The sequence below is a fragment of the Ochotona princeps genome, chromosome 14 (genome assembly GCF_030435755.1).
Source record: "Ochotona princeps isolate mOchPri1 chromosome 14, mOchPri1.hap1, whole genome shotgun sequence".
NCBI classification, from domain to species: domain Eukaryota; kingdom Metazoa; phylum Chordata; class Mammalia; order Lagomorpha; family Ochotonidae; genus Ochotona; species Ochotona princeps.
In genome coordinates, this window is record NC_080845.1 from 14,080,615 (window position 1) to 14,107,450 (window position 26,836).

The 26,836-nt window shown below is 43.8% G+C and overlaps 1 protein-coding gene across 3 annotated transcripts in view; it reads left to right on the forward strand.

The window, feature by feature from the left end:
• Positions 1-26,836, forward strand: part of ASTN2 (astrotactin 2) — a 980,906-nt gene that overhangs the window by 548,655 nt on the left and 405,415 nt on the right. For all 3 annotated transcript variants that reach the window (XM_058672825.1, XM_058672827.1, XM_058672826.1), the window contains one exon: positions 11,792-11,942. In XM_058672825.1, the coding sequence (XP_058528808.1) occupies positions 11,792-11,942 (151 nt within the window). The remainder of the gene's footprint in view (positions 1-11,791; positions 11,943-26,836) is intronic.

Here is a 26,836-nt window from a genome sequence, read left to right on the forward strand (position 1 = left end):
CAGGGGCCCAAGTACCTGGGCCACCTTTTGCTGTCTTCTCAGATGCGTCACCAGGGTGCTGGATGAGAAGCGGAGCAGCTGCGATTTGAACTGGAGCTCATGTGGGATATGGACACAGCAAGTGGTGACTTAACTCACTCCGCCATAGTGCCAGCCCCACAACTCCACTCTCAGGACCTGTGGATATTTCAGTGGTTTTTGTCACAGTTGCAGAAAGGGATAGTGAGACCTTCCTATGGAACTGAACTAGAAAATTTCTGTAAAACACACAGAGAAATTTCTGTCTTACCCCATTTGTTGGTCAAGGGCTCACAGCGTGTGACTAGAACATTCTTTCCTCCTACCTCTCTGCTCAATCTATACCTCTCTCTGTTCTCTCCTCTAAGACCTGTCTTGCCTCTCTTCCAATTTCCTCTCCCCTCCCTCCATGTCATCGGCTCCTTCGCTTTCTTTCAAAGCCCAGTGTGTCATTGTATCCCCCAGGAAGTTTCTCCCACTAGCCCAGGAAGAAGCCACTGCTTCCACCATAGGATCGTGGGAAATGTCTTTATGCCCCTTTACATATTAGTGCGGACCCTTGGTACAAGTCTTTCCTCGCAGCCGCTGTCCCAGCCTGCATCTAAGAAAGGGCCTGACCCCACAGACGCTGCAGGTGTGGGCAGCTGTAGTAAACTTCTGTTATCCTAGAAGAAGCAGGTGAGAACACAGGGAAGGGTTAGTATTTGCATACTTGTACAAGGTATGTTGCTTTGTTCTCCTGGTCCCCAGGCACCCTTTGAGGCAATGTGGGAGTGACCTGTGTGCAGATGAGAGAACTGAAGCTCAGAGCAGGAAGCAAGGTCGCTCGTGTAAGGACAATCCACTGAGGGCTTGTCACAGTGCTTCTGAAGTCGAGAGCGTTCTTTCACCACAGCGCAAATGTCCCTTGAGGATGGACTGATTTTGGTGTGATCATAGCTGAGTTTTAATTTCCTGTCTCTGACTGGACTTGAGCTTCTGATTATATTTAGAAAAGGACAGGGATTTATGGGAAAGTTTTTTTCATTAAATGCTCAGTCTGGGTAGGAGCTCGTAACCTGGGTGCAGGATACAGGAAGAGAATGCCTTTACCTTCCCAAGCCTTTCATTGAAACTGAGTATTTCCTTGAGTGTGATACCCGTAGGTATGGTAATAGCACCTGTGGGTTTGTATGCAGTAGAAACTGCATGCAGCCATATGTCATAATTCATTTATTTCACGTGTCTTAAAATATAGTTTATGCTCATCACTGCTTCAAATCTGTTGTTAATACATCTGATACTAGATGCTTTCATGTATTGATAAACATATCTTCTTATATTATAATGGACTTTTAAAATATTGTGAAAAGTGCTTCTTTCGTAATGCTTTTTGCGTTTGACCTCATGCCTATGACGACGTGATTGTACAGTGTGTTCTACAAGCCACATTTGCCAGACAGCAAAGGGGCTCCGGGTCATCACATCAGGAACCCCCATTCTCTGGGCTTGAGCATAGCCATTCATGAACAACCTGCTGTCCTTAGTAATAATTGCTACTGCTATAAAAGCCAGTGTGGTGTTCTTTATTTTAGTCTTACAGGTATTTGACATACATTTTCTTTTTTAAGATTTATTTTTATTTATTTGAAAGAGTGGAGAGAGACAGAGAGAGAGGGAGAGAGAATGTGCATCTGCTGGTTCACTGCCCCAATGGCTGCAGCATCCAGGGTCGGGCCAGGCTGAAACCAAGATCCTAGAACCCCGTCCTTTTCCCACCGATGGATGACAAGCACTCAAGCGCCTGAGCCATCTTGTGCTGCATTCCTAGGCATGTTTAGTCTGGAACCAGATGAGAAGCAGAGCAGCTGGGACCCAAAAGGGGTCTCTGATAGGGTGTGTCAATGCCAGCCCTTTCACATGCGTTTTCTTTTATTCGTTCATTGGTCCAACATAGATCTCTGACTGCAGTAAGCAGGGCAAAAATCCTGTCTTCCCGGAGCCTTTGTCTTGAGTCCCCTGTGATTGTGAATGAACAATGCAAGAGGAAACTGAGGCTCGAATAGGCTGTCTGAACTTAAAATAGAAAAGGAGAATCTGTTTGGGGGTACAGGGCTTCCTCGTAGTAGCATAATTGTAATTTATTTCGGATCTCACTACTGATTGTGTATGTAGGAACTGGGAAGGATTATCTCTCCCTCTCTCTCTCTGCCTCCATTCTTACATTTCCATTTTATGTCTCAGTGAAATTGACAAATAAAAGGGGGGAGGGAGTGCCCTCTTTGAGAAACCTTATAATGTTACTAGAAATTTGACCTGGACACGGCCTTAGAAATCGCTCTGTCGTTGTACAGATGTGGGCTCTCAGGTGTGGAGAGGGTAGAAGGTTTACCTGGTCAGAAGCGGAAGGCAGATTGGGCCTAAATCCTCTCCTGAGCCTCCAGGCCCATGATCCCCCACTGGAGGATGCAGCCCCATTTCCTCTCCTAGGGTGAGGTTTCCTGGCTCCCCATGGGCCCTGCACTCCTGAGCAGTACAGGCACTCCCAGCTGGGTACCATGCTGACTGCTTGAGAAACACTCCTGGGAGCCCCGGCCCTCCTGGCTCTGCAGCCTGTCTTAATGAGCTTCTGTCTGAAGTGAGAGCTGTGGGGAGCTCTCAAGGACTCCGTGTGGGTATTTCATGAATAAATAATCCCCAAGCCTTAGCCTTTGTCACTGAGCCTTTTAAAAAATTTTTGTTTTCGTTTTAAAATCATGATGGGATTTACAAGGAGTGAGGGGAATAGGGAAGAAGAGCCTTTTCTCTACTGGAGAAGTCAGGTCAGGCACTGGGTGGGTGTGATGGCCTCTGCCATCAGAAGGACTCCAAGGGCACTGCCTGGCAGAGGTGCGAGAAGGCAGCTCATCATCTTGGCGCTCAGGGAAAACCCTTATGTGGCACAGCTGCCGGGCCACATGCTGGTATGGCTTCAGGGCGTGACACCTGCCAGGGAAATCTTCCTCCCCCTCTAATCCCATTCCTCACCCAGCTTTCTGTTTCTACTGGTCCCTCTGCCATAGGCTTTCAGACTAGCCAAGATTTGTAAAGTATCCATCCACGTTTGTAATGGTGGATTTAGCTATAGATGCACAGACAGACACAGAGATGACATAGACATGACCACAGGTGTACACGCACACATGCACATACATGTACTACTGTTGAGTGACTCTGTCCATGAAGAAACTGTATGCCTCGAAAAGACAAAGCCCAAGTCTCTTCTGCTTTTCTTACGTGTCTGTCACTTCCAGCTTCTCTGAATACTAAGTAATGTTTCTGAAGTGAATAAATGCATTTCCAAATGAAACACACAACACCTTTTATTGCGGGTCCTGTTTGAGTTAGTGGGTGACGGAAGACTTTCATATCTTTCAACTCATTGAGTCCTGATCCTCGACCCTGTGAGATGGACATTGGTGCTGGCATTTCACAGGCTGATGGTGGGTATTACAGTTGATCTCTATCTCCCTGACCCCCTTCTTCCAGCACTGTTCTCACTCAGTGAGCAGGTGCAGCCTGCCCCATACCCCAGGAAATGGGAGCAAGCAGGAAGTTCTATAACACTCACCGGAAGCTGTGAGACTATTCAGTCTGAAAGTCATCAATATCTATTATCAGGCTCAATTAGTGCAAGCCGTAATTGTAGCAGGAAGGAGAGGTTGCAGCATCAGCTAGAGCAGGCTGGGAGGGAGGGGATCGTAAAGAGCAAGGCAGGGCCCCACTGTGTAGATGCCAGCCCTGTGAACTCTATCTTTGCAATAAATTGCCCTTATTCCCCTCACTCTCTTCAATATTGAGCCTTATCTTTTAAAACTAAAGCTATAGCATGCAAAAGCCAGAATAGTAGCCTGACTCTATGGAGCTATGGCAAAAATTAAGGGAAGTCTATGTGAACTCAAAATTATCGTCGTCAGTTCTGAGTAAGCATTAGTCCTTGTGTTCCTTCACCTTGATATTGTACCTATTTTCCCCTGGAAATGTGACTGCCCAGCACATGGCCCTGGGTCCCCAGCGTGCATTCCTGTAGAGGAAGCAGCACTCCCACTGCTGGTCATCTCTGCTGTCGGAAAAGCTCACATCCACCGCCCTGTGGCTCCTGTGAGCTTGCCCCTGCCCCTTCCACTGAGAAGCCTTTGAACTACATACTCAGCTAATGTTCCCCCTAGCTCCCTGTCACATGCTACGTCCTATCCTTTCCTGTACTTTCCAGGGATGAGCCCAGGCCCTAGAGCAAACCAGACATCCATAGAACATTCTAAACAAGTAAATGAACCACACAGGTTCCCAGAACCTCCTTTTCTTCTTAAGTGTTAAGCAGGTTACATGCTAAATGCATGGTTGCTGCATCTTGGGGACTCACTCAGGTGGTCACTAACTACTACCAGTCGTTGGACATTTACCTGGTTCTGAACACTTGGCATGTATTATCTAAGTTATTTCTCATATTATCTAAGTTATTTCTCAGATATTAATATCCTTATTTTTGGATGTTTGAGCTTTAAAGGGCTCGCTCATGTTCTTATGGTGAGTGAAGCTGATATTCTACCCTCCTCCAGACAAGCCTGTCCTTCTATCTACTATGCAACATGGTGGCTGGTACTATTGGATGCTGAGAAGGCTCCCTAAACCCCAAGGCAGGGTGGGAGAGATTTGATTTCTGTCAAGTGATTTTTCTTAGGTTTCTTCTTTTTCCAGGAGCTCAGGACACCAAGTTGCTGGTTGTTACCAGGGAATAATTAGTGTGCATCAGTGAAAGGCTTGTCACTGTCTGGGTTCTGAGCCATCCATTCACACCTCACTGTGAGTGACACAGACCTTTCCTGCTGTTTATTAGCAGTGGGCCATGTCAGCATCTGTTCCCAGTTGCTCCACCTAATGCTCGCCCTTCAAGGGGAGCAGGCTGACTTGGCCCAGAGGAACTCCACTGGTACATTTGCACTTGAACAGTCAGGTAATGAGGGGGTGACAGCCTCATCCTGTCTAGTGGGGTCTGCTTGACACAATTCTGAATGGTATTATCATTAAAAAATGTATTAGGATTTCAGAGCTAGAGAGGTGCAAGAAGTGTTTCAACAACAGCTGGACTTACTAGGTATGGAGAAGCCAAAGGAAAATCATTGTAGAAATTCACTTAGTACTTGGCATGCAGGAGGTGTGAATAGATGTTGTGAGAATGAATACTGAATGCATGGATTTTTTTCCATTTGAAAAGCATATTTTGGGCTTGGCACGAATGCCTAGTGGCTAAAGTTCTCTCATTGAATGCACTGGGATCCCATATGGGCGCCGGTTCTAATCCGGGCAGCTCCACTTCCCATCCAGCTTCCTGCTTGTAGCCTGGGAAAGCAGTCGAGGACGGCCCAAAGATTTGGGACCCTGCACCCAGGTGGAAGACCTGGAAGAGGTTCCTGGTTTCCGGCTTCAGATCAGCACAGCACCGGCCGTTGCGGTCACTTGGGGAGTGAATCATCAGTTGGAAGATCTTCCTCTCTATCTCTTCTCCTCTCTGTATATCTGACTTTGTAATAAAAATAAAATAAATCTTAAAAAAAAAGAAAAGCATATTTCTTTGTATGATGTTATAGTATCTTCACAAAAATATGCAGAATTAGAAGCAAGACAGATAGTGTGCCCATTTTACAAGTAGAATGACTAACTTTCGAAAGTAACTTCATTTAGAATGTGAGGCCTGCAAGTCTAGCTGGACTGCAGCACTGACTTGCAAGGTTTTCACTTGCAAAACAGGAGCTCACCATCCAACCCCGTATGTCTTTCAGTAACCAGTTTCACTGAAACACTGTCTGCTCAATCTTGTACAGATTGTCTACTTGCATGCCTGCATGTTACAAAAATAAAGCTGGGCACTTGTGTGGCCTGAAAGCCCAAGGGTTTTGCCCTCTGGCTTTCTGCACAAACATTTGCCAACCCCCGTGCCAAAGATGTGTACAACTCTGTATGCAATGCCTGCGGCATGCTGCACATTTAACTAGCATTGCTGTTCTCATATGAAATCACAGAGCAAGTGGAAGGTGGCTCCATTGGGATCTTTTTTCCAGGCTTTGTGTATCTCCCAAATTAGCATTCAGGAGGGTCAGTGTGGTGTTAGGAGCACAGGAGTAAGAGTTGAACAAGGCGATGTTTTGGTTCCCACTCCGACTTCCTCTGTGAGCTTCTAAACTTCCCTATGAACTATATGCAGTTGAGTTCACAGTGACTCCCTGCCACCACAACACCCATGCACATACACATTAATGTCTGCTCAGAATGCAGAATGTGACTTGATTTGAAAAGTAAGTCATTGTAAAAAGCCAGTGGATGGTTGTCTCAGTCTGTCATAACAAAATACAGACTGAGCAATTTATAGGAAACAGAAATTTTCTCCAGTCTCAAGGCTGAGAAGCTCATGGGTTCATTGAGTGGTCGCGGTCTGGTCTCTGCTGTGTTCTCATGGTGGAGAAACGATTTTTTTTTTTCTGCACAAGGACAGAAAAGAGAAGGTGACGGTGGCAAACTCTTTTTACAAGCTCGGGGCAGAGCAGAGAGGCGAGTGCTTGCAGGGTGCAAGCGAGATCTTGCCAGACAAGTTTGGATGTATTAAGGAGTCTCTGTTAACCAGACTTTGTGATAACAGGGTCCACTAGAAATTAACAAATGACAAGTCCATATAGCAATCCAGTTTGAATCAAAACCCCAAGAGCAACATATGGTCATTACCCTGAACTCCATCCATTAAACGAAGACCTATATTCCAGCTTCCCCAGCAAGATAAGTTATCTTAAGAGATATACGGTGAACAACCTGGGCACATTTAAAAGGTGCAGACACCTTTCCTTGGCTTTTCTGCCTACATTCCATTACCACGAGGCCTCACCTCTCCTAGCACTCTTGAAAGTACACAAATTAGAAATACAAAGCATCTTAGCATTAATATCTTTACTGTCCCACCCAAGCAGTGAACAGAGGGTGAGGAATACAGACATACAGACATCCAGGGGCCATGCTCAGGGGATAGCTGCCCCTGACTCTGTCTTCAGGAAGCCAGAGAGTAAGCAGGAACTGGGGAGGGGAAGACTCGGAGTGCCAGAGCGAGTTCCTCCCTACCGTGGGCCTTTATGAGGGCTTACAAGGAGAGTGGTTATGCAACAATACAGTAACTGCACCCCCTCCTAGGTTTCAGGTGATGATAGGTGAGTGTCTCAGGTGGGCAGCAGGGAATATCTACGTGGTGGTGAGGGTGTGGCTTCCAAGCTTAGTGAGCCTGAGCCAGATGCCTATCCCGTAACAGGGAGAGGATATGAACTTGCAGCAAAAATGAATATTAACTGCCTGTGTGCATGCAGAGCGGGCAGTTGACAGAGAACATGCCCCTCCGGCAGGCTGGGTCTTACTTACTTATCTTTTCTAAGAGTGCTGAAGCGAGGCTGATGAGCGGAGCTGAGATAGCTTTTCCCGGGCTTTTCAAGTGTGTGTGTGTGTGTGTGTTGGGGGGTGTCTTTCCCTCTGTGGGCCAGGCAGTTGGAAAGGACTGCAGTGAATGAGGAGGGGAACACTAGGGGGCGTGGGTTTGAGCTGGTTTTTTTGGAATGTGGGGACCAGAATTCTGGAAGGATTGGATCTGATTTCCGAATGGGAGCTATAATGGCTGAAGCTTTTGTCCCTGCCATCAACTCTCTTTGTGCAACCTTTTGTTGAGAGTACTAATCTGTTTCACAAGAGCTCCACCCTTGTGATTTAATTAACTCCGGAAGGCCTCACCTCTTAATGCTGTTACATTGGTAATTAAGTTTCAACACAAATTTAATGATGTCATTTTAAGAAAGAAGCTTCTAACAATGGAAACAGAGATTGCAGTCATGAAACTACAAGGCAAGGAAAAACAGGGTTTTTGGAAAGGCACTGGAGTCTATGAAGAGACAAGAAAGGAAGAGTGTATGGAGGGACCATGGCTCAGCCAACATCTTGCTTTTGGACTTATAGCCAACAGACTGAGAAAGAATACAATTTTTACTTTGGCTTAAGTGGCTTAGTTTGTGGTTCTTGTCATAGGCACTCTAGTAAGCTACTACACTGTGTTTTCCCCCTTTTGTTCCAACATGGTTGACATCCACTATGAGACACAGGCCCAAGTCAGGGAACAGGTGCTGGGGAGCACAAGGAGTGCACAGGCCGGGCCTTTCCTGCTGTTGGACAGGCATTCAGCACAGGTTCCTATTGGCTTCATCATGAGGACAGCAATGGGTTACTCACAATTTAGAGCCTCTTGTTGAAGCTAAGCTTGAGCTTGGCAGAAGTCAGGCTGATCTGTGGGCATGTACTCAAGGCTCCGTGTCTGTGCGAATCACAGAACTGATCATAGCTCCCCTGAGAACCCACTTGCTGCAGCCCATAGCATGACTGTGAGAACTAAAGGAAAGGGCCTAGCACACTTCTTGGCACATAGCAAGTGCTCAGGAAGTCAAAAGCAATGATGACAATGATGGTGATGATGAAGAAGATAAATTTCTGGGAAAGCCTGGCCTATCAGATCTCCCAGCACCCACGGCTGCACTCATATTTGCAGGCCAGTTCTGCTCCAGAACTCTTCCACCGATCCCCTCTTTTCTGGCCACTCTAAGACCAACAGATCTGAGACCCTGGAACGAGGGACTAAGAGCCCACATAAAGAAAATGCCAGCCTCCATTTAGGCTTTTGTTCTCTGCAGTGCTCCGATTCTTTATTTTCTAGCTTGACACATTCACGTCTCTTGTCTTAGCAACAGCCCCGGTGTCAAGCCTTTGTGTTTTAAGTGATGTTTCCCATGCGTACCTGATGTTTATGCAGAATCCATCCTGGTAAAAGCTAAAGCCTCCGTATTTGTGTAGCCTGAGCAAGCTGGGCTTCCACTGGAGAGTGACATTTTTACATAGCTTTGTTCTTGCTTCGCTCTGAATTCCTGTCTTTGCTCTCTGTGTCTCCATCTGTTCTCTGCTCGGTATCTTTCTCTTTACCATCAGTTTCTGTCCTCCTGTGGCTATGTCCTCCTCACCCGTCTCTTCTCCTCTCCTTCATTCACACACACATTTATCCTCTGTTCTCCTTGCTGTTATTTTGTCTTATTTTGCATATTTACTTTTTTCTCCCTCATATTCTCTCACTGCATCATGTTTATTTTATTGCCCTTTCATTATACTTTCTGCTTCCATTTTCCTCTTTCAATCTCTTTCTGTAATGCTCCTCTTTATGTCTCTCTATATTATTTTTCTTTGTGCATCTCTCTGTCCATTCATCCATTCATCTCTATGATGACCATCATCTAGGCATCCTTCTGTGTCTGCATCTTCTATCTGCCTATCTACCTGTCTACTCACCCATCCATCCATCCAGCCTCCACTCTTTCATTCATCCATCTTCCTGAGATAATTGCATTTCTATCTATGTATCTCTCTGTGTAAACATCCATCTGCTCTTTACCTATCCACTCATCCATCATTCTCTTCATCCATCCATCCATCCATCCAACTTTCATTCGTTCATCCATCTTCCTCTGGAAAATTGTGTTTCTGCCTCCCTGTTTTCTCATCTCTCTTTCTACCAGTCTCTCCCCCTTTGGCTGTTTCCCTGCCCCTAACCCCAAGAATACATTTCTCTCTGCCTATATCTCCTCCCTTTCTTTTCCATTCCTTCTGCCTTTCAGGTTCTTAATATTTTAAGAGCCTTAATGTCTTCCCAGGATCCTTAGCTCTTCCATGGTCCAGAAGTGGCAAGTTTCTCATGAGCTTCAATTCAAGAACTATTAATTCTCTCCCCCTACATACCTGTCACCTCAGTTTTTACAGGGGAAGTGAGAGATACTCCTGGCAACTCTCCTCACATTTTATCCTTTGTCTCTGAACTGTACCCAGAACCTAGGGGATTTGGAATGAAAGTGCAGAGATGAGGAGAGAGGAGGAATGTGTCCTGCTGATAGGCTTATGATAGAAAGATGAATACTGTACCCGTGTTTTCTGGGGTTTTCTTGGTTTCACTTGAAAACGTTGTTGTACAAGTTTCTTTTCTAAGCCCTGTGTCAGAGATGGACTAGAGAGGGATGAATCTGTATGGAGCCCTTCCCTTGAAAGCCTAAGTCTCTCTGGGGGACAGTGGAGCTAAATATTGAGATAAAATAGTAGATTTAAACTATGTGCTCCAAGGGAAAAGCAATTAATTTTAGTGGGGGCAGAGACAACCTCACAAAAGGAGTGAAGGATACTGTCTCATGTCATTGCTGTATCCCAGGACATAGTTCATAGGAAGTACTCAATAGACAGGTGCCACACATGAGCAAATGAGGAGCTAGTGGTGAAGTGTTCTCAAGATTTCATTGGGTACAGACTCTATGGAGGAGCACTGCAGGCAGCAGGAACACATGAAGAAGGATTTGGAGAGGTGAAGGAGCGTATTGTACCCAGAGACCTCCTTCAGGATTAATCCACTTGTTCTCTAGCTTTTGATGACAGAGAAGGAGAAGCAGCCTGTGACTAGTGGATAGAGGATATGAGGTCAGGATAAATTCACCTGGACAGGTCACCTAGAAGAGGATTATGAATAACCTTACCTGCTAAAGCAAATAATTCATATTTTCTCCTCTAAGTCCTGGTATGTTATTGATCAAATAAATAACTAATTAATGCTAGAATTTAGATGGGACATAAGGGGTAAGAGTGGTGACAGGAAACAAGTTATGAGACCTAAATCTAGAGCTGCATCTGAAGAGGGAAAGGATGAGAGAAGAAATGGAGAGTAGTCCAGAAATGTCACTGGTGGTATACATATGTCTGCTCTACCAATGTGCACACACACTCACTCCCCTTTTTTACATCTGGGCTCTACAAGACACACATGGAAAGATAGAGAACCTATTCTTCTTTCCTATGATACACTTTAATTAATATCTCCTACAATTGTGGGACTCATACACATAACAACACAAAACTACTCTTTCTTTGGGCCCTTTATCTCGAAACAAGAATCTACAATTAATATATAACCCCCAGGTTATAGAACCGATGTCTTAGGATTGTGGCAGACCTACAGATTCTAGGATCAGGTCTGACACTATATGTGTTTAGAATCTCATTTGGAGCTGTGCATTTTCCTGGAGTTTCATGATCTTTCCATTATCTGAGCTAACAATCTTCATGGTATGAAAAGCAATGTTCTAGAATATGACGCTTGTAATTATGTCTTGACTCAGCCTTCTTTAGGCTGTGAGATTTGGGGTTAAGTCCCCTAGCCTTTCATAGTTTCAGTTTTAGCTCCATAAAATTAAGAATAATAGGAATGTGCACAATGTCACAGATGCTTTCTGGTGCTGTAGAATGTTATAAAGCAGATACAATGAAGTTCAGAATTATGTGGCAGGTAGAACTTTGTCTTTGAACTCATGTGGAACTTGATATGGGCTGTATTTCTGTCATGTTGCAAGCTAAGTGGTCTTCAGCATGACACTTCAACTTTCTAAGCCACAGTTGACTTATTGGTTAAAAAAAATGGATGCCTTATACCTGTGTTCCAAAATTATGAGGGATTAATTAAGTAAAGGGTATGGAATTCTAAATCCATTTCTCTCTAGCACAACCAGCACATGTCAAGCAATGGTGTACTTGTTATTATTCTGTTTTAAATGTTTTATTTGTATTATTTTCTCTCTTACACATGCAATGAATTCACATTAATTTTTGTATCCAGTGATGTGAATGTCTCTAGGGTTTAATCATCCTCTTTCTCTCTAAGGGAAGAAGCAATGCTGTCTACCTACTTTGAAACCATCAATGACCTGTTGTCATCCTTTGGGCCAGTCCGTGACTGCTCTCGGAACAATGGAGGCTGCACCCGCAATTTCAAGTGTGTATCTGACCGGCAGGTGGACTCCTCGGGATGTGTGGTAAGTGCCTATTTGGCAAGAATATAACGCTGTTCCAAATGTCAAGACCACTTACTGATGGCCCTAACTCATGATGGAAACTGATCAAAAAGGAATCCCGTTTCTCAGAGCTGCTGCTACTGTGGCCTTGTACATACCAAGCTAGCTTGATTTCTTCATCTGGAAAGTGAGATAATTAAATCTACCTCTTGGAATTGCTGGAAGAATGGAAATAGATGTTATAATTTAAGTACCTGCAGTACTATGGTTCCTCAGCCTCCAGAACTTTAGAGTTTATTTGGAAATAAGATAGGGTATTTATATCTTATATCTGGAGACACAATGGGGAGAGACCTGTCAGTAACATATAAATAGCAAGTAAATAGTCACTTTGATGTGGTCCTGAAGAGAATATTTCAGCTGAGACCTAAGGTTTTAGATATTGACAATGTGAGTAGTTGCTACTAGAACTGACTTCAGAAGGAATGTATCATTCTACGTTAGGAAAAGAATGGTGAATAGGAATGGCTAGGACAGAGACTTGGAGGGAGGAGTTAGCCTTGTTTTCATGGAAACTCAGTGTTTAGTGTACCATAAACATACAGGGGAAGATACATAAGGCTCTCTGTGTTGCAAGTTTGATGATTTGTTTTAAGGTAAACTTGGGGCAATTGTTTAGAATGTAGGTTCTAGAAATATAGATTCTTTGGAGGAAGTAGAGGAAAGGTACATCTTAGGAACCTGAATTTGTAGCAATTGAATAAACATATGTGTGTGTGTGCGCGTGTGTGTGCATACTTGCACTAGAAAAATTGTCTCATAGATAAATTTAACCTAGCATTTAGGACCCTTTGATCTGAACCCTTTCACGTCTTTCCAGCCCCATCTTTTTTATTACTTTATGTAATTCTAGATTAGACCCCATCTGTAGGTAACTGCCTAAGTTGCCTTATACATAGGCAAGTGTCACCTTATTGGAAGAAAAGCACCCAACAGATGCCTGGCATTCTGGGTCTACTTAATGCCAAATCTGTGTTGGCTATAGCAGTGTCCAGCAAAGTTGCCTATTCTATTTATTTTAAAAGGTATGTGGGGATCTCCACGCACTGCTGAATTTGCACCATACAGTAAACGTGATAGCCATGAAGCCAGGAAATGCTGTCCCATCCCCCAGGCATGCCTTATACTGCCTGCCTCATGGCTAGGGAGCTGTAGATTGTCTTGGGAAGGGAATCTGAGATGTGTTGGAGTTGGGGGCACTGATGGCATGTTTGAGAGATAAAGAGTGATTCTTGGGGCTTCCATGGACTGGTCCCTTGCAAAGGAGCTGAGGGAGTAAACCAGGTAAAGCAAAGGGCATGTCTGGTTCAGGCCTAGACAGCTACCCACGTGGAAGACATGGGCTGGGTTAGATAGCATTACCTACCATCTGCTGGCACATACAAAAGCTAAGATTGGGGGACAGGTCTGGCTTGGCTAAGCCTTAGTGTCTGCCCACAAATATTGGGACAGGGGTTGGGCTACATCAGGCTGGACAACAACACCCACCAGAATGTGAGAGAACCAGATCTAGGGACAGATTGTGTATGGCAATTGTGGGATCACTTCTACAGGTGGTTCTTGTGGGAGTTCAGCACTTGCTGGTTTGCAAGAGAGCTGGGTTGGTGATGGGTCAAGCCAGGCTAGACTCCTGAACTCACTGATACTCTCAGGAACAGGGACTGGGAGGGCAGGTTGCATGTGTCAGACTGGGCCTCTTCAGTTGCTCATGATTATGAAGTGGACAGTAGGCCTGACCAGCAGAGGTCATTGAGTGCCCTGTCAGAGAAGGGAAGGCAGAATAGGTTAGACCAGCTTCCTGGCCAAGCTTTGCAGTATGTTCCTGGATCTGTGGATACACTGAAGTGGACTTTGCCAGCCAAGATAACTTTGAAAAATTTTTCTCAACTCTGGTGCAACAAAGCTGACAATGTCAGTTCTATAAAAACTACTCAAGAAACACCTTTGAAACACTCTTCCTCGTGTTGCGATCTCTAAGTTGACATCAAATGACCGTCCATCATCCCCAGGTGCTGTTGTTTGACGGCAAGGAGCAGCCCTGTCCCCTTCCTCCACAGGGAACACAGGAGAAAAAAAACAAAGAAGAAAAAAAAACAAAACTGAAATCTTCCTTCCTTCCTTCCATCCACCTTCCTTCATACCTCAACCCTTCCCATCCTAATTAGAGGCCCAAATGGCATGCATCCTCCAAACTATGTAAACAATATTAAAAATAAAATAAAACATGCAATTATAGATTAGAACCAAATGGCTTGCTTGAATATAGTTCTTGGATCAAGCTTACCTGTTTAATGCCTCAGGACGTGTGCTCATATCAGTCTTCCTTCTTGAAGAACCACTCTTGCAGTATGTGTTACAAGTCATCTCCCTTATGAAGACTTTGCCCTCTCCTCCAAGAGCAGTGGTGGTGGTCTTCCAAGGATCATTACAGATTAAAAAAAAGATTTATTTCTATTTATTTTAAAAACAGAGTTATAGAGGAGAAGGAGAGGCAGTGAGAGAGGGAGAGATTTTTCATTCACTAATTCACTCCTCAAATGGCCTCAGTGGTTGGAGCTGGGTTGGGACTAAGCCAGGAACCAGGAGCTTTTTCTAGGTTTCCCACATGTGTGTTGGAGCCCAAGAACTTGGGCCATCCTCTTGTGCTTTCTCAGGCCATGAATAGGCTGGATCAGAAGTGAAGACTGGAACCAGTAGCCATATAGGATCCTGGCACGGGGCCATGGGCATATTCTCTGTGCAGTTCCCAATCATCTCTCTTTTCTGTACCAACATCTCTTATATAGCCTATGGCTTTATATACAAGCTTGCTTATACCTCCCATACACTGAGGAACGACCCAGGCAACCTTTGGATTCAACTTGGCACTCCAGCAGTACTCATCATACTAAATAAAGAACTGAAGAACAGCAGAAGCTGAGGAATTAAGGCTTGTATGGACAGAGCTCACTGAATGAAATGCAGGGCAAGTGAAAGTCACAGTTGGTACTCAGTGTATCTGTACCCTAGTGGGTGAGAGAGACAAAAATCAAGGGACCAAATAAAAAGAGAATATTCTAGAATCTGAGATGATGCAGTAAGATTTTATTTGAGAAAGAAAGTTGGTCCAGGTTTAGAGATAGATGAGCAATTAGAGCTCTAACTAATTAGGATCTGTAGGATCACAAGTGACAAAAACTCAAACCACTTAAAGAAGAAAATGATTTGGCTCAAATGGAAGTCCAGGTACAACTGGATTGAGACGGTCCAACAATGTCAATGGGGCCCTTCTTTCCTAAGCTCTGGCTCGCTTAACATTATCCCATTCTCTCATCAGCTATACTCTGCATTCAGTGAGTACTACATAATAAGAATGTCTCTTTCCAATCCCTCTAACTAGTGTCACGGAATTCCGTCTCGTTAAATCCACTTGGTTCTCACGAAAAGTGCTGTCCCAACTGCTGTTCAAGGAGATAGACTGAGTTTGACGCCGACCATTTGTTCTGGACATTTAGCCCATAGGTAGTTGTACGAGGTCGTGCATCGGGGGAGAAGGCATAGGCAATGAACGAAGAATCAAGCGCTGCAACAAGAAAGCATCATGGGTGCCAGTTTGGCATATGTCAGCAGTTTTGTTACCTCACAGTATTGCAACCCAACCCAACTTTTCATTTTGCGTGTTGGAAAACAAGGTCCAGTCGAGGGAGAGGAAGATCTGCCATGTCTCAGGGGGAATCAGTGGACAAATAGCTCAAAATGATGCCCTAAATCCATGTTGTCTCCACAACATGAGGCTGACTTTTATGAAAGGATTAGGTTGTCTGCCCGTTTCCTCTTTTCTATCAGTTCTCTTCTCTGGGCTAATTAAACTCCTTATCCTGGAGGATAGTTGTCCCCTAAGAAGGAAACCTCAGAATGCAGGCCGATGTGTACGTGAGCTCTCTGCGTGTGTGGCAGAAGTTACCATTCTTCCCCTCCCACTAATTTAAACTGGAAGAGAGAGAGAAAAAACATTCATTCTCTAGAGGTTAGGAGAAACATTTGGTACTCTGATGAGATTGCCAAAGGCCTTCCTCACCAGATTAAAGGTTTGATGTTAAAGCTGCAACTCCAGAGGTCAGTGGATGCAAGGCAAACTCTTCTCTGTGCTCTCAGAATTCACAGGGCAGGGCTCACTTTTACGTGGAGGCTCAAAATCCCTTTCATTTCTCTGTAGAGTCCCTGTCATGCCTGCAAAGAGAAACTTTTTCTCATGGCCCCTTCCAAGAAACATCTCCTATTTTTATAACACTTTAAAGTTCTCAAAGCAAGTCTACATTCAAGAATTCATCCTGGCAACAAATCTGGATGATAGATTGTCTCTTGAATGAGGAAACAGGACTCAGGAAGAAGTGACTTTCTGAGGTATGACCACCAGGTGGCAGGATGGTGGTCCAAGAGCCCATCTTTGTTAGCCTTCTTAGTGTTGGGGCCACCTGAGTATGCTTTCAGATAGAGCTGAGAGGAAGTGGCAATGGAGAACCATGGGAAAAGAATTTCAAATGACTTATCTTTGACTTGGTCATTGTGTTGTGCTGGAATCTGCACTGAATTCAGTAGCCTCAATTTTCCATCTTTCAGAAGTGTGCAAGAATTTTTAAACTTGCAGATCTCCTGGAAAATCAAAGACTGCTACTAACAATGATTTCAATTTACCAAGTATCATTTTTGCTTGAGATGATAACACCAAGTGACTGGTGTCTGCATGTAGTGGGAATGATACTCAGGGTCACAAAAATCTAGAAAAGCATACTAATATATCACAGTGTTTCTATCATTAAATTTAATTGCTGTTCTGTTTCATCCATCGGCAGTGGGAATGATAATTCCAGTGAATTTTGACATTTTGACTCCCATCTCTTGCTGAACACATCAATTTCAGGGGTTAATGTGTCTCTAAGGTGTGGGAATAAGGAGACAATTGATGTGGGCTGTTTTGCTTCAGTCTGGTACCTGCCACGCCTGTGCCTTGTTTGCTGTTCTCCTTCCTTTCTTGTGTAAAGGAGTGTATAGTCCCACCAGGTTTACAGGTGTGTGGTCTATCTGCTGCCTTGTAGTCTTCATCCCAAAAGGTCATTTAAGGCCAGTTGGAGCCGTCCATCAGAGGGCATCTCTACCCTCTTGAGATGCAGAATATCCAACAATTTGCAGCACCTAGAGGATCTGAAAGAGTGTATCTGAGGTCCTGTTGACCTAGGCTTGCCATGGATGCCTTTGTAGTCATCTGGTTTCATACCAGTCAAGAGCACTTAACCATGCATCCCAGCGAACAGATGTTATCTTGGCAGTGAGGCGGAGCTCTTATTTTTCAACCTCCAAGGCTCTCAGATCCACCTGGTTTTTCCATCCCTTTCAGCCAGCCACATGGTCAGCCTTTTGGAAATAGAGCACACCTTCATTTCATGGATGCTAATTAGCCTTTACCAGTTTACCTTGCTCTATTTCCATATTGCACAAGTTTACCTTGCTCGATGTCCACTTCCCGCTGCTCGAATGATATTTACTTCTTTGTCATTAGGAAGGAGGCTAGTTCTGTAATAGATCACAGAGTGTTACAATGTTTTATTGTTATTATCTGGCCCCCTCTCTAGAGCTCAACACCAAATAAAGCATCTGGCATATTTTGCTTGGTTTTCTGATTTGGCTGTGGTAACCTTGCCCTGAAGTAACGTGTTCCCAGCAATGCAGTCTCAGTTTGGAGGTGGTGATGGGTATGTAGTGAGCCGTCACATCCCTATCCTGCAGGTTGTCAACATCTTGATGCCCAGAACATGTGACTGTTACATTATTTTACATTACATAAAGGAAAATTAAATTTACATGAAGAATTAGGATTACAGATAAACTGAATTCCAAAGAGAGAACTGATTCTTGATTATCAGAGTGAATTCACTGTAATTATGAGAGTTCTTAAAAGTGGCTGCTGGTGCTATAGCCTAGTGGCTAAATCTTCTCCTTGCAACTGCTGGGATCCCATATGGGCACTGATTGTGTCCTGGCTGCTCTACTTCTCATCCTGCTTGTGGCCTGGGATATCAGTAGAGGATGGCCCAAAACCTTGGGATCCCATTCCCTCATGGGAGACGTGGAAGAAGCTACTGGATCCTGGCTTCAGATTGGCTCTGTTCTGACCATTGTGGCCACTTGGTAGTGAACCAGTGAACGGAAGATATTCCTGTCTCTTCTTCCCTTTGTGAATGTGACTTTCCAAGAAAAATGAATAAATATTTTTAAAGTGATTTTAAAAGTGAAAGGGGAAAGCACATTAGTGGGCTTGAGGGGTGCAACAGTTCAGGCTGTGATGGTAGACGAGGGGGTTGCAAGAAAGGAGTGAGTCAAAAGCAGCTCTGAGAAGCTGGCCAAACAGAAACAGATGAATCACCCCTGGAAGCTCCAGAAAGTACTGTCACATTGCCAACACTTTGATTTTAATCCAGTAAGACCTGCACGGGCTCTCTAACCTACAGAACTGTAAGGTGATTCTGGGTTGCTTCAAACCCCCGAGTCTGTAATTGTGTAGTATCACAGCAATATGTTAATAATGCAGTATGGAAGACAGTCTAGGGAAGGAGAATGATACTGGAGATAATGTAGAAAGCATTGCCTTCTCAGTTTTGTTTTCCATTGCTTCCAAGGAGGTCTCACCTCCTGACCAGGGATGGTAGAAGTAATAACGAGAAGCATGCAGAAAGGAGGGAGCCTTGAGGTCTCTTTTCATGTCCTAAAGATTGGGAAATTGTTATGTATTAGAAATATCGCAGTTCTGACAAATGGAAAGATCTCAGCAAGATACAATTTGAAATATAAGCTATGTGTTCCTATGTGTGACAGGAACACATTTGCCAAGTTTTAATGAACAAAGAGGCGAAAACCAGAGAAAACTGCAGGCAGTAATCATAGCATCCCATGTTGGGAGTCCTCCAACGCCATCTCAGAGTAACAGCTGCCACCTGAAGCATTTCCTTGGGGCTGTGGTGGTTTTCCCAGCATGAGGAAGAAGCTCTGGATTTGAATGCTAGATAATCTAATGGATATGGTCCATCCTGCTCAGCTCCTCTTGAACTGAAGGGTCAGTACTTACCTTCATTCTTCCAACTATCTATTGTTGTATAACTAACCCAAACATCAGTAACTTGAAGCAGTTATTTTGTTTTACTTTCAATTTTGTGGGGTAGGAATGTGGGAAGGGGACAGCTGGATGTTTCTGACCTATACTTGATAAGGTATTCAGGCTGGAGGTTCATGTTTAGGAAGACTGCTTCATGTCCTTGTCTGCTCTCAGGGCCATTGTAATAGGCAGGTGTGGCTGGCTGTGTGGGACGTCGGCTGGTACTGCTCACTACATTGTCTGCATATGGACTGGGTTTGAGTATGAGGACAAGGAGGCTGGCCTTACAAATAAACTATTCTGGGATAGAGTGTCCAGAGAGCTACACAGATACTGCAAAGTTTCTTAGGACTCAGCTTCAGAAACCACAAAATGTCATTTCTACCACATTCCATTGGTCAAGGAGATCATTAAGATTAACCCAGATTCACTGGGAGAAATGTGGATTTCACCTGTCAATGCAAAATATAACAAAGAATGTGTGGCCATCTTTAATCTACACATTACCTAGAGCATGGGTTTCTAGAAAAGAGCTCCCAGAGTAAGAGGAAACCTTGCAGACATAACCCAGGCCAGCACTTCTCATGGTATATGGAAAATAGAAAAACAAATCCCAAGAATGATGCGTCAATTGATAAAGTTAAGAGGTGGTGATGGAAACCATATTTATTTCCAATATTCCTCCTAGTAGTACCTTCCTTAGTAATGATTTAATAGCATCAGCTTTGTTGAATCAATCCAGATGTTAGTTTAGCAACACTCCTGTATTGAGCAGTATGGAAGGAGCAGAAGATGCAGAGACAAGAGCTCTTTTATTGAAGACAAGCAAGACTTCTGCGGGGCAATGGCATAACTTCCAACAGCTGCTTTGATTTCTGTGAGGTTTCCTAAGAAGGTTAATGTGAATGCTGGACAGAAGGGAGGCTGAGAGAACCAAGATGGTGCTGAGCACCTGCTGAGTGCTGCCTGGCTGCCGTTAACAGTGGTTGATACTAATGACTGTCATCCTAGAAGGGTACCATCATATCTGTTCTGTGAAGAAAAGCTGGTGCTCCGAGAGCCACCATCTGTGGGTGACTGTGCCAGGTGTGGTTCTAACTGCTTTGTATTTTGATGGTCGATTCTCATAATAACCCTGCGAGGAGGTGGTGTTTTCTCCTTCACTTTATACAGGAGAAAACAGAAGCTGTCTTATAAGGGACGCAGAAGGGACAAGGGTATGTGGTCAGTTGAAGACTTCCTAGAAAGGACTGAGGGGAATGAAGGGACCTGTGTACTTACAGGAAGTGTGTAGCTTTTAGGAGGTGTCCCCCATGCCAGTTCCAATCCCTTGTCTCTGAATCCCAGGCCCATCTGAAGCCAGTTTGATAACCCCGTCCCTATGAATCTTCCAGCCATGTTTTCTCCTCTTTTCCTCCATCCTTTTCCAATTTGACCTAAAAAGCCATTGGCCTCCAAGGTAATTGGACCATAGGATGCCCAGCTGGCTAGAGATGCTGGAAGGCTGCCTATTTTTTGACATCAAGATGAATAAAGTTGTGAATTTTCACTTGTTATAGGTCAGATACCTCATGGTGCTTCTGGGAGGGATGTAAACATTGGAATGTCACTCAGTAAGGAAGAGAGGCTGCTTTGTTCTTCATCCTTCATCCTTTTCCCTTTTAATGATTCAACTGAGTTGTAATTTAAAAAGTCAAAGCTTGAAAGGGACAGGCAAGATAAGCCAGAGGAAGGAGGAAGCATCAGAATGAGAAATCTCTTTGGAGCACAGCCCAAGCACTGCTGGCCAGGGGAAGCCAGACCCTGTTGGCCTCCTGGAATGCTGAGTTGTACTCAGTGCAATGGGATCTCACCCCAGGAGACTCATTTTCCTCAATGGGTTCTCCTCCAGGCTTAGTCTATCTGTGTAGTGATAGATTCCAAGTACCCTCAAAGTACCATGTGGATTTTTTTTTGCCAGTATTTAAAATGGGAAGAATGATGCTTGATGTATTAAAAAAAAAACTGTTAAGAAAATGCAAGGTCTTGGAGGCAAGCATTTTTATGCGACCACTGTCAGATTCTTTTAAAATGAATGCATTTGGCCCAGCTTGGTAGTCTAGCAGCTAAAGTCCTCACCTTGCAGGTGCCAAGATCCCACATGGGCACCAGTTCTACTCCAGGCAGCCTCGCTTCCCATCCAGCTCTCTGTTTGTTGCCTGGGAAAGCAGTTGAGGGCAGCCCAAAACCTTGGAACCCTGTACCAACATGGGAGACTCAGAAGAGGCTCCAGGTACCTGGCTTCAGATCAGCGCAGTTCCAGCCATTGTGGCCGCTTGGAGAGTGAATCTACGGACAGAAGATCCTCCTCTCTCTGTCCTCCTCTCTGTATATCTGACTTTCCAATAAAAATAAATAAATCTTTTTAACAACAATGCATTTTAAGATTGATTTTTAACATTTTAACATTTTGTCACAACTACTTTACATATAAAATTAAGTATACACATAAATACTGTTGTTTTCATGAAAACGGAGATATTAATATCAGAAAGTAAGATTCATGACAATGACCTTAATGTGGGAGAAAAAGTACATTGTCATTTGCATGTATATTTCAGTGTACAATATTTGTATACCAAATGATGGCATCTATACAATGCTTATACTATGTTTATATATTCCACAGATAAAATGTAATATTTATCTTTCTGCATGTGGCTTATTTCACTTCAGCATAAAAATCTTCAATTTTCAACTATTCTGTTTCAAAACAAGTCCACATATAGAGACCACTGTATCGGTACCTTCACCAGGAAAACTATTTCTGATATCATTATTGCTATTCATAAATAAAAGAATGACTGCTGTGAGTAAGACCAGCCTTAAAATTCATGGGGAAAATGCATATAGAGAATGCAGGAGGGTTGTCATGTGCTAGGCCGTATGATAAGCACACACACACGCAAAATACATCACCACATTGAATCCCCCCCAATCACCATGTGAGTGCTATTATCACAGTGCTCCAGTAGTGTGTGTGAGGAGAGGGGAAGTGTAGGAACTTTACCCAAGTTCAGCCATTAGGTACAGGCAGAGCAGAAATTCAAACCCATGTCAACCAACTTCAAAAGCCATTCTTTAAACTCATCAGATGACAACTTGAGAGGCTGGAAGTATTTCCCGAGGGACACGATGAATGTCCCCAGTGTCGGGGAGTTGAAGGGAGGGGGGGTGCTTCCTTCTCCCCAGCTTCCTGCTAGGTTCAGGATTTAGTGTTTCTTCTATGACTCCAAGAGATTGGAAGTTAAAAGAGAAGGAGCATTGGAAAAGGGGAGAAGGAAACTCAGTAGAGAAGGAAGCAAGAACTGTATCCATTGATTCAGTCGTTGGCCGTAGGACTTACACTTGGGGGAAGAAATGGAGGGGACTGCTCTCAGTCAGAGCCCTCTGGCATTCTTGTTCAGCAGGAAAAGGGGTGGCATTTTGGGATTCCCCAAATTGTCACGCATGGCATTCTTGTAAATCCTACACGCTCTTCCATGACATTATTTTGTTCCTGCTGTGACATTTGACGCCCTCTCTGTTTTACCTCTAATTGTATGTCTATGGATCCCAAGCTTGCTGAATCTGGTGGTATTTCTGGTAAGCTGGTTTTATTAAGTGAAGGTCATTATCTGTGAAAGCTGGCGAGTAGCCCTTGTGGGTTTCCGTTCTAACGCCTGGGAGAATGGTGTTAGGAAAGGAGCCCCAAGCTGGAGGCGGCAGGTGGGAGCTGCAATCCCGGTTTTGTTGGTTGTGAGCATGAAACAAAACACTTCAGGGAGGTTGTGCCCATTTGCATAGGCGGCACCTCAGTAACTGGGAAAAGGAATTTGTGCCCAGACTATGCGCGGCCAATATCTTGCTAGGTTCCTTTCAGAGCCTGGAGTCTGAGATGTCATATGACGTGTTCTGAGAGGGCTCTGGTGCTAAAACTGGAAGCACCTGAGCAGTGAGGGCAGCCTGTGTTGCTAGGAAGGCAAGCATAGGGGGATGGGGAAATGGGAATCCTCATCCCTTTGCTTCTCTTTTGGAAGCAGCTCTGGACTTATTGTTGGCATTTAACTATATCCTCCATCCTCCAAGCACCTGCCTCAGACACCTGTACATTGGAACAGATCCCTCCAGGGGGAGACGTGGAGGTGCTTACTCTATCATCCTCAGCCTCAACTTAGTGCAAAAACGCAGAATATCTGACGTCAGAGAAAGCTAAGTCAGAATCTCAATGTCACTCATCATGAGACCTTAGAGCAAGTTACTTAAGGCTTCTGAGTCCTCAGGTCCCGTTGAGAAAAATGAGGCTAATACTACTGACCTAACAAAGATGCAGTGAGGACTGACTGCGATAATGCGTTGTCCGTGGACCAGCACATGGCCCTGCACAGGCACCAAACAAGGTTGCTCTCATTAGCTGATGCCTCAAACAGGGATGATGGCAGTCAAAGTGGCAGAGATGTTAGTTGAAATTGTTTGAGTGCTTGCTATGTCCCAAAGTGTCTAAGGTCTCATTATTTTACCTTTTCTTTCATTTGGGAAAGCCAAGGCAAAGTAAAGTAAAGTAACTTTCTTAAATCCACATAGCTACTAAGTTCTAGAATGGGGGATTGAGGCCAACCAGCCTGACATCACAGCCCTCCTGAGCCAGGGCACATTCTTCCTGAGTGTGCTTTGTTAGGGTTGGTGGCAAGTTGGTGGAGAAGCAGATACGCCGTTGACTTTGTTGGATGTTCTGATGGCCCCAGCTTTAGCATGTTATCAGTAGTGTGACTGCTGGCATCCTTAGGGAATGGTTTTGTTTTATTTTATTTTCGTGTTCTGTGAGTTATTAGAATAGATTGCCAGAATGTCCGAGTTTTCTGACTGCCTTAGTGTCTCGTGGTCTGGGTGAAGGTGTGGGAGGAAGTGGTACTGCATCGGAATCATCACATCAGCCACGTCTTAGGGCACTGCCTTCTGCCCAGGGTAGTTCAAGGGCAAGCTAGGGTATTTGACTCACAGGGTCTTCAGGAGGGGAGTGATAATATGAAAGTAGTACTTTAGGGAGTGTAGCCCAGTAGAGTATGCAAAATGCTTGTGGGAGTGAGCCTGATTGCAGGAGTGGTGCAGGGCAGTCAGGGAGGCGGTGGGGCCACTGTGCTCTTGAAGTTCTGAGAGGTCAGAAACCCAGACTGGAATGTCCTGGTGAGAGGGCAGACCTCAGTGACGTTAGAATGCTGGCAGTGGGACACCTATCCTCAACTCTGGAGTTTAAAATAAAACAAAAACAGAAGCACAAAACTGGAGTGATTATGTTTATCTTAATTATAACAAATAATTTTTGTATTTTTAATAGTTCCGTAATCTGTTCCTCAATGTTTTTTCTTATTTTTTTTTAATAATTCGTGTTGATTGTACAACAAACTCAATCACTGCTGAAATTTTAAAAAGATAAAAAAATCAAATCCCCTTTTCTGCTCAGACACTTTAGTGATAACTGTGCTGTAGTTTGGTCTCTATACTTTTCTGCTATTTGCATGTGGAAATATAAATAAGAGTTAGCGATATATAGGCTTAAAACTGGAAAGAGAATACACAATTGTGTTTGTGAAAATTTTCTGTATCAGAATTAAGAGTCTTTGTGTTTCTCAAACAGCATTTCTGGTTTTTCTTTTAAAGTTTGAATTTTATTTATTTATCTTAAAGACAGAGAGAGGTTGAGACAGATGGACAAGAGATTTCTTGTCCACTGGTTCACCTGCCAAACACTTGCAGCACCTGGGACTGAGCCAAGCTGAAGTCAGGTGATGATAACTCAAACAGACATGAGTCCCTGAGCCATCACCTCCCGCCCTCCGGGATGCACAATAACATAAAGCTGGAACTGAGAGTGATGGTAGAACTCAAACTCGAGCACTCAGATTTGGCATGTAGTCATCTCACCTAGCAGCTTAACTGTTGTGCCAAATGCTTACCCATGTTTCTTCTCCTTAAAGGAAACTGACTCCCCAGCTTCATCTTAACTGTGTGTGTGTAGTGTTGCTGTTATTGTTCCTCATGTTGGAAATAAAGATGATCGAATTGAGGCCACAGCGCACAGAGCTGCACCCCAAATGTTGGGCCTAGAACATTCCTCCATTTGGGAAACTTCCTTCCTTCATCTTTATCATGGATCTTGGGGATAGTTGACTTCTAGGTAGAATCATTATGATTCTTAATAAATAGCAAAAGTTACTTTCCCTGTATTCTGTAATATCATCTCCCTGTTCCCTGCCTTAAAATGTGTTTATCTACCAGCCCAGATATTTTCAAGTCTCCTTGCCTTAAAGTGGCAGTAAGATTTCATCAAACACTCACCAGCCTTACTCACCAGCTAAGTACTATTTCAGTAAGTTGAAATGTGTGTCTACAGGGAGATGGGCTAGTCAGAATTAGTCCAAGGTCTGGTCCAGTGGGTTGGGTAAATGTAGCTGTGATACAGAGTTCAACTCAAATCCCATCCTTGTTGCTGGAAACTGTGTGATATTGGGTAAATTGCTGAATGTATCCGAACCTTCCCTGTTGTGTGTGTGTAAACTGAACATGGGCACAAAACCTTACAATATGACTGACTGAGCCCACTGAAGTTACCCAGGCCCAGTTCCACGAAAGCCGTTGCTTTGAGTTGGGGAAAAGCATGGATAGCCTTATCTAGCTTTTCTTAGTTTTCAGAAATCTTCACTGGCATTGAAAGGAAAAAGTGATTTTTGAAGCCTACTATAAAGAGACTGGTGCAGACTCAGGTGATGAAATGACAGTTCCTCAACATGTGGCTGTTTGTTGTCGTTTCTTAACTCTCACTTCCTTTCCACCGTTTCAGGGCTGAGCTTGATTCTCTCTCAGGTACCTTCCTTCCCCTGCAAAGTCCTTAAGTAAATGTTACACAGCCAGTGCAGTATGTATGCATACAGGTGCACATGTTGTAGGTGCACAGAAGGGAGTCACTGAAGATTGGCTACCAGACAATCAATAGAACTTCGAGCCCCTCGATTTTCCCTGAAGATCTGTTCCTCCGTGTAGCAAACCTTAGGTGGAAGATAGGATTCTCCATGCAGTGGGGTAACAGCCTTTGTTGCTTTTATTTGCCTTTATAGGTAATGAAGCATTTCAACTAAAATTTTATTTTCTTAAAATTATAGAATCATTAGATAACAAGAATGCTTAGAATATATACAGAGAACAAGTCATTAATAACATTAATATAGTTATGTTCCCTTTTTGTAGTTTTTTCTGTATGCTATAGTTGACAATTTTATTGTGTAATGTAAACTGTGTAGAAATGCATTATTTAATTTAAAATATATTCTTTAATGTAAATGGAGTATTATTTAGGTTTTTTAAAATAGTAATTAAGCAACACTCATCTAACCATCTCCCAAGTCAGGAACTAAAGTGTCACATTCCAGAATCCCTTTTCCCAATACAGCCACAGGGCTCTGATTTCCCTTGTAACCCCTCCTTGCTGTGTAGAAGTAGACATCTCCCGACTTTTGTGATAATCATGTCCCTTACCTTTCCTATCCATGTAGAGAGGTTTTTTTTTTTTTCCCCAGCATATACAGCACATATCACCAAGGTAGTGATTTCCTTTGGTTGAAAGAAACATTGATTAAGAGCCTAAAGTTCCAATCTGCACTTGTCACATAAGTGCCTACTATGTGTTGGTCCCTTTTCCTGGGACCTTTGATTTTAA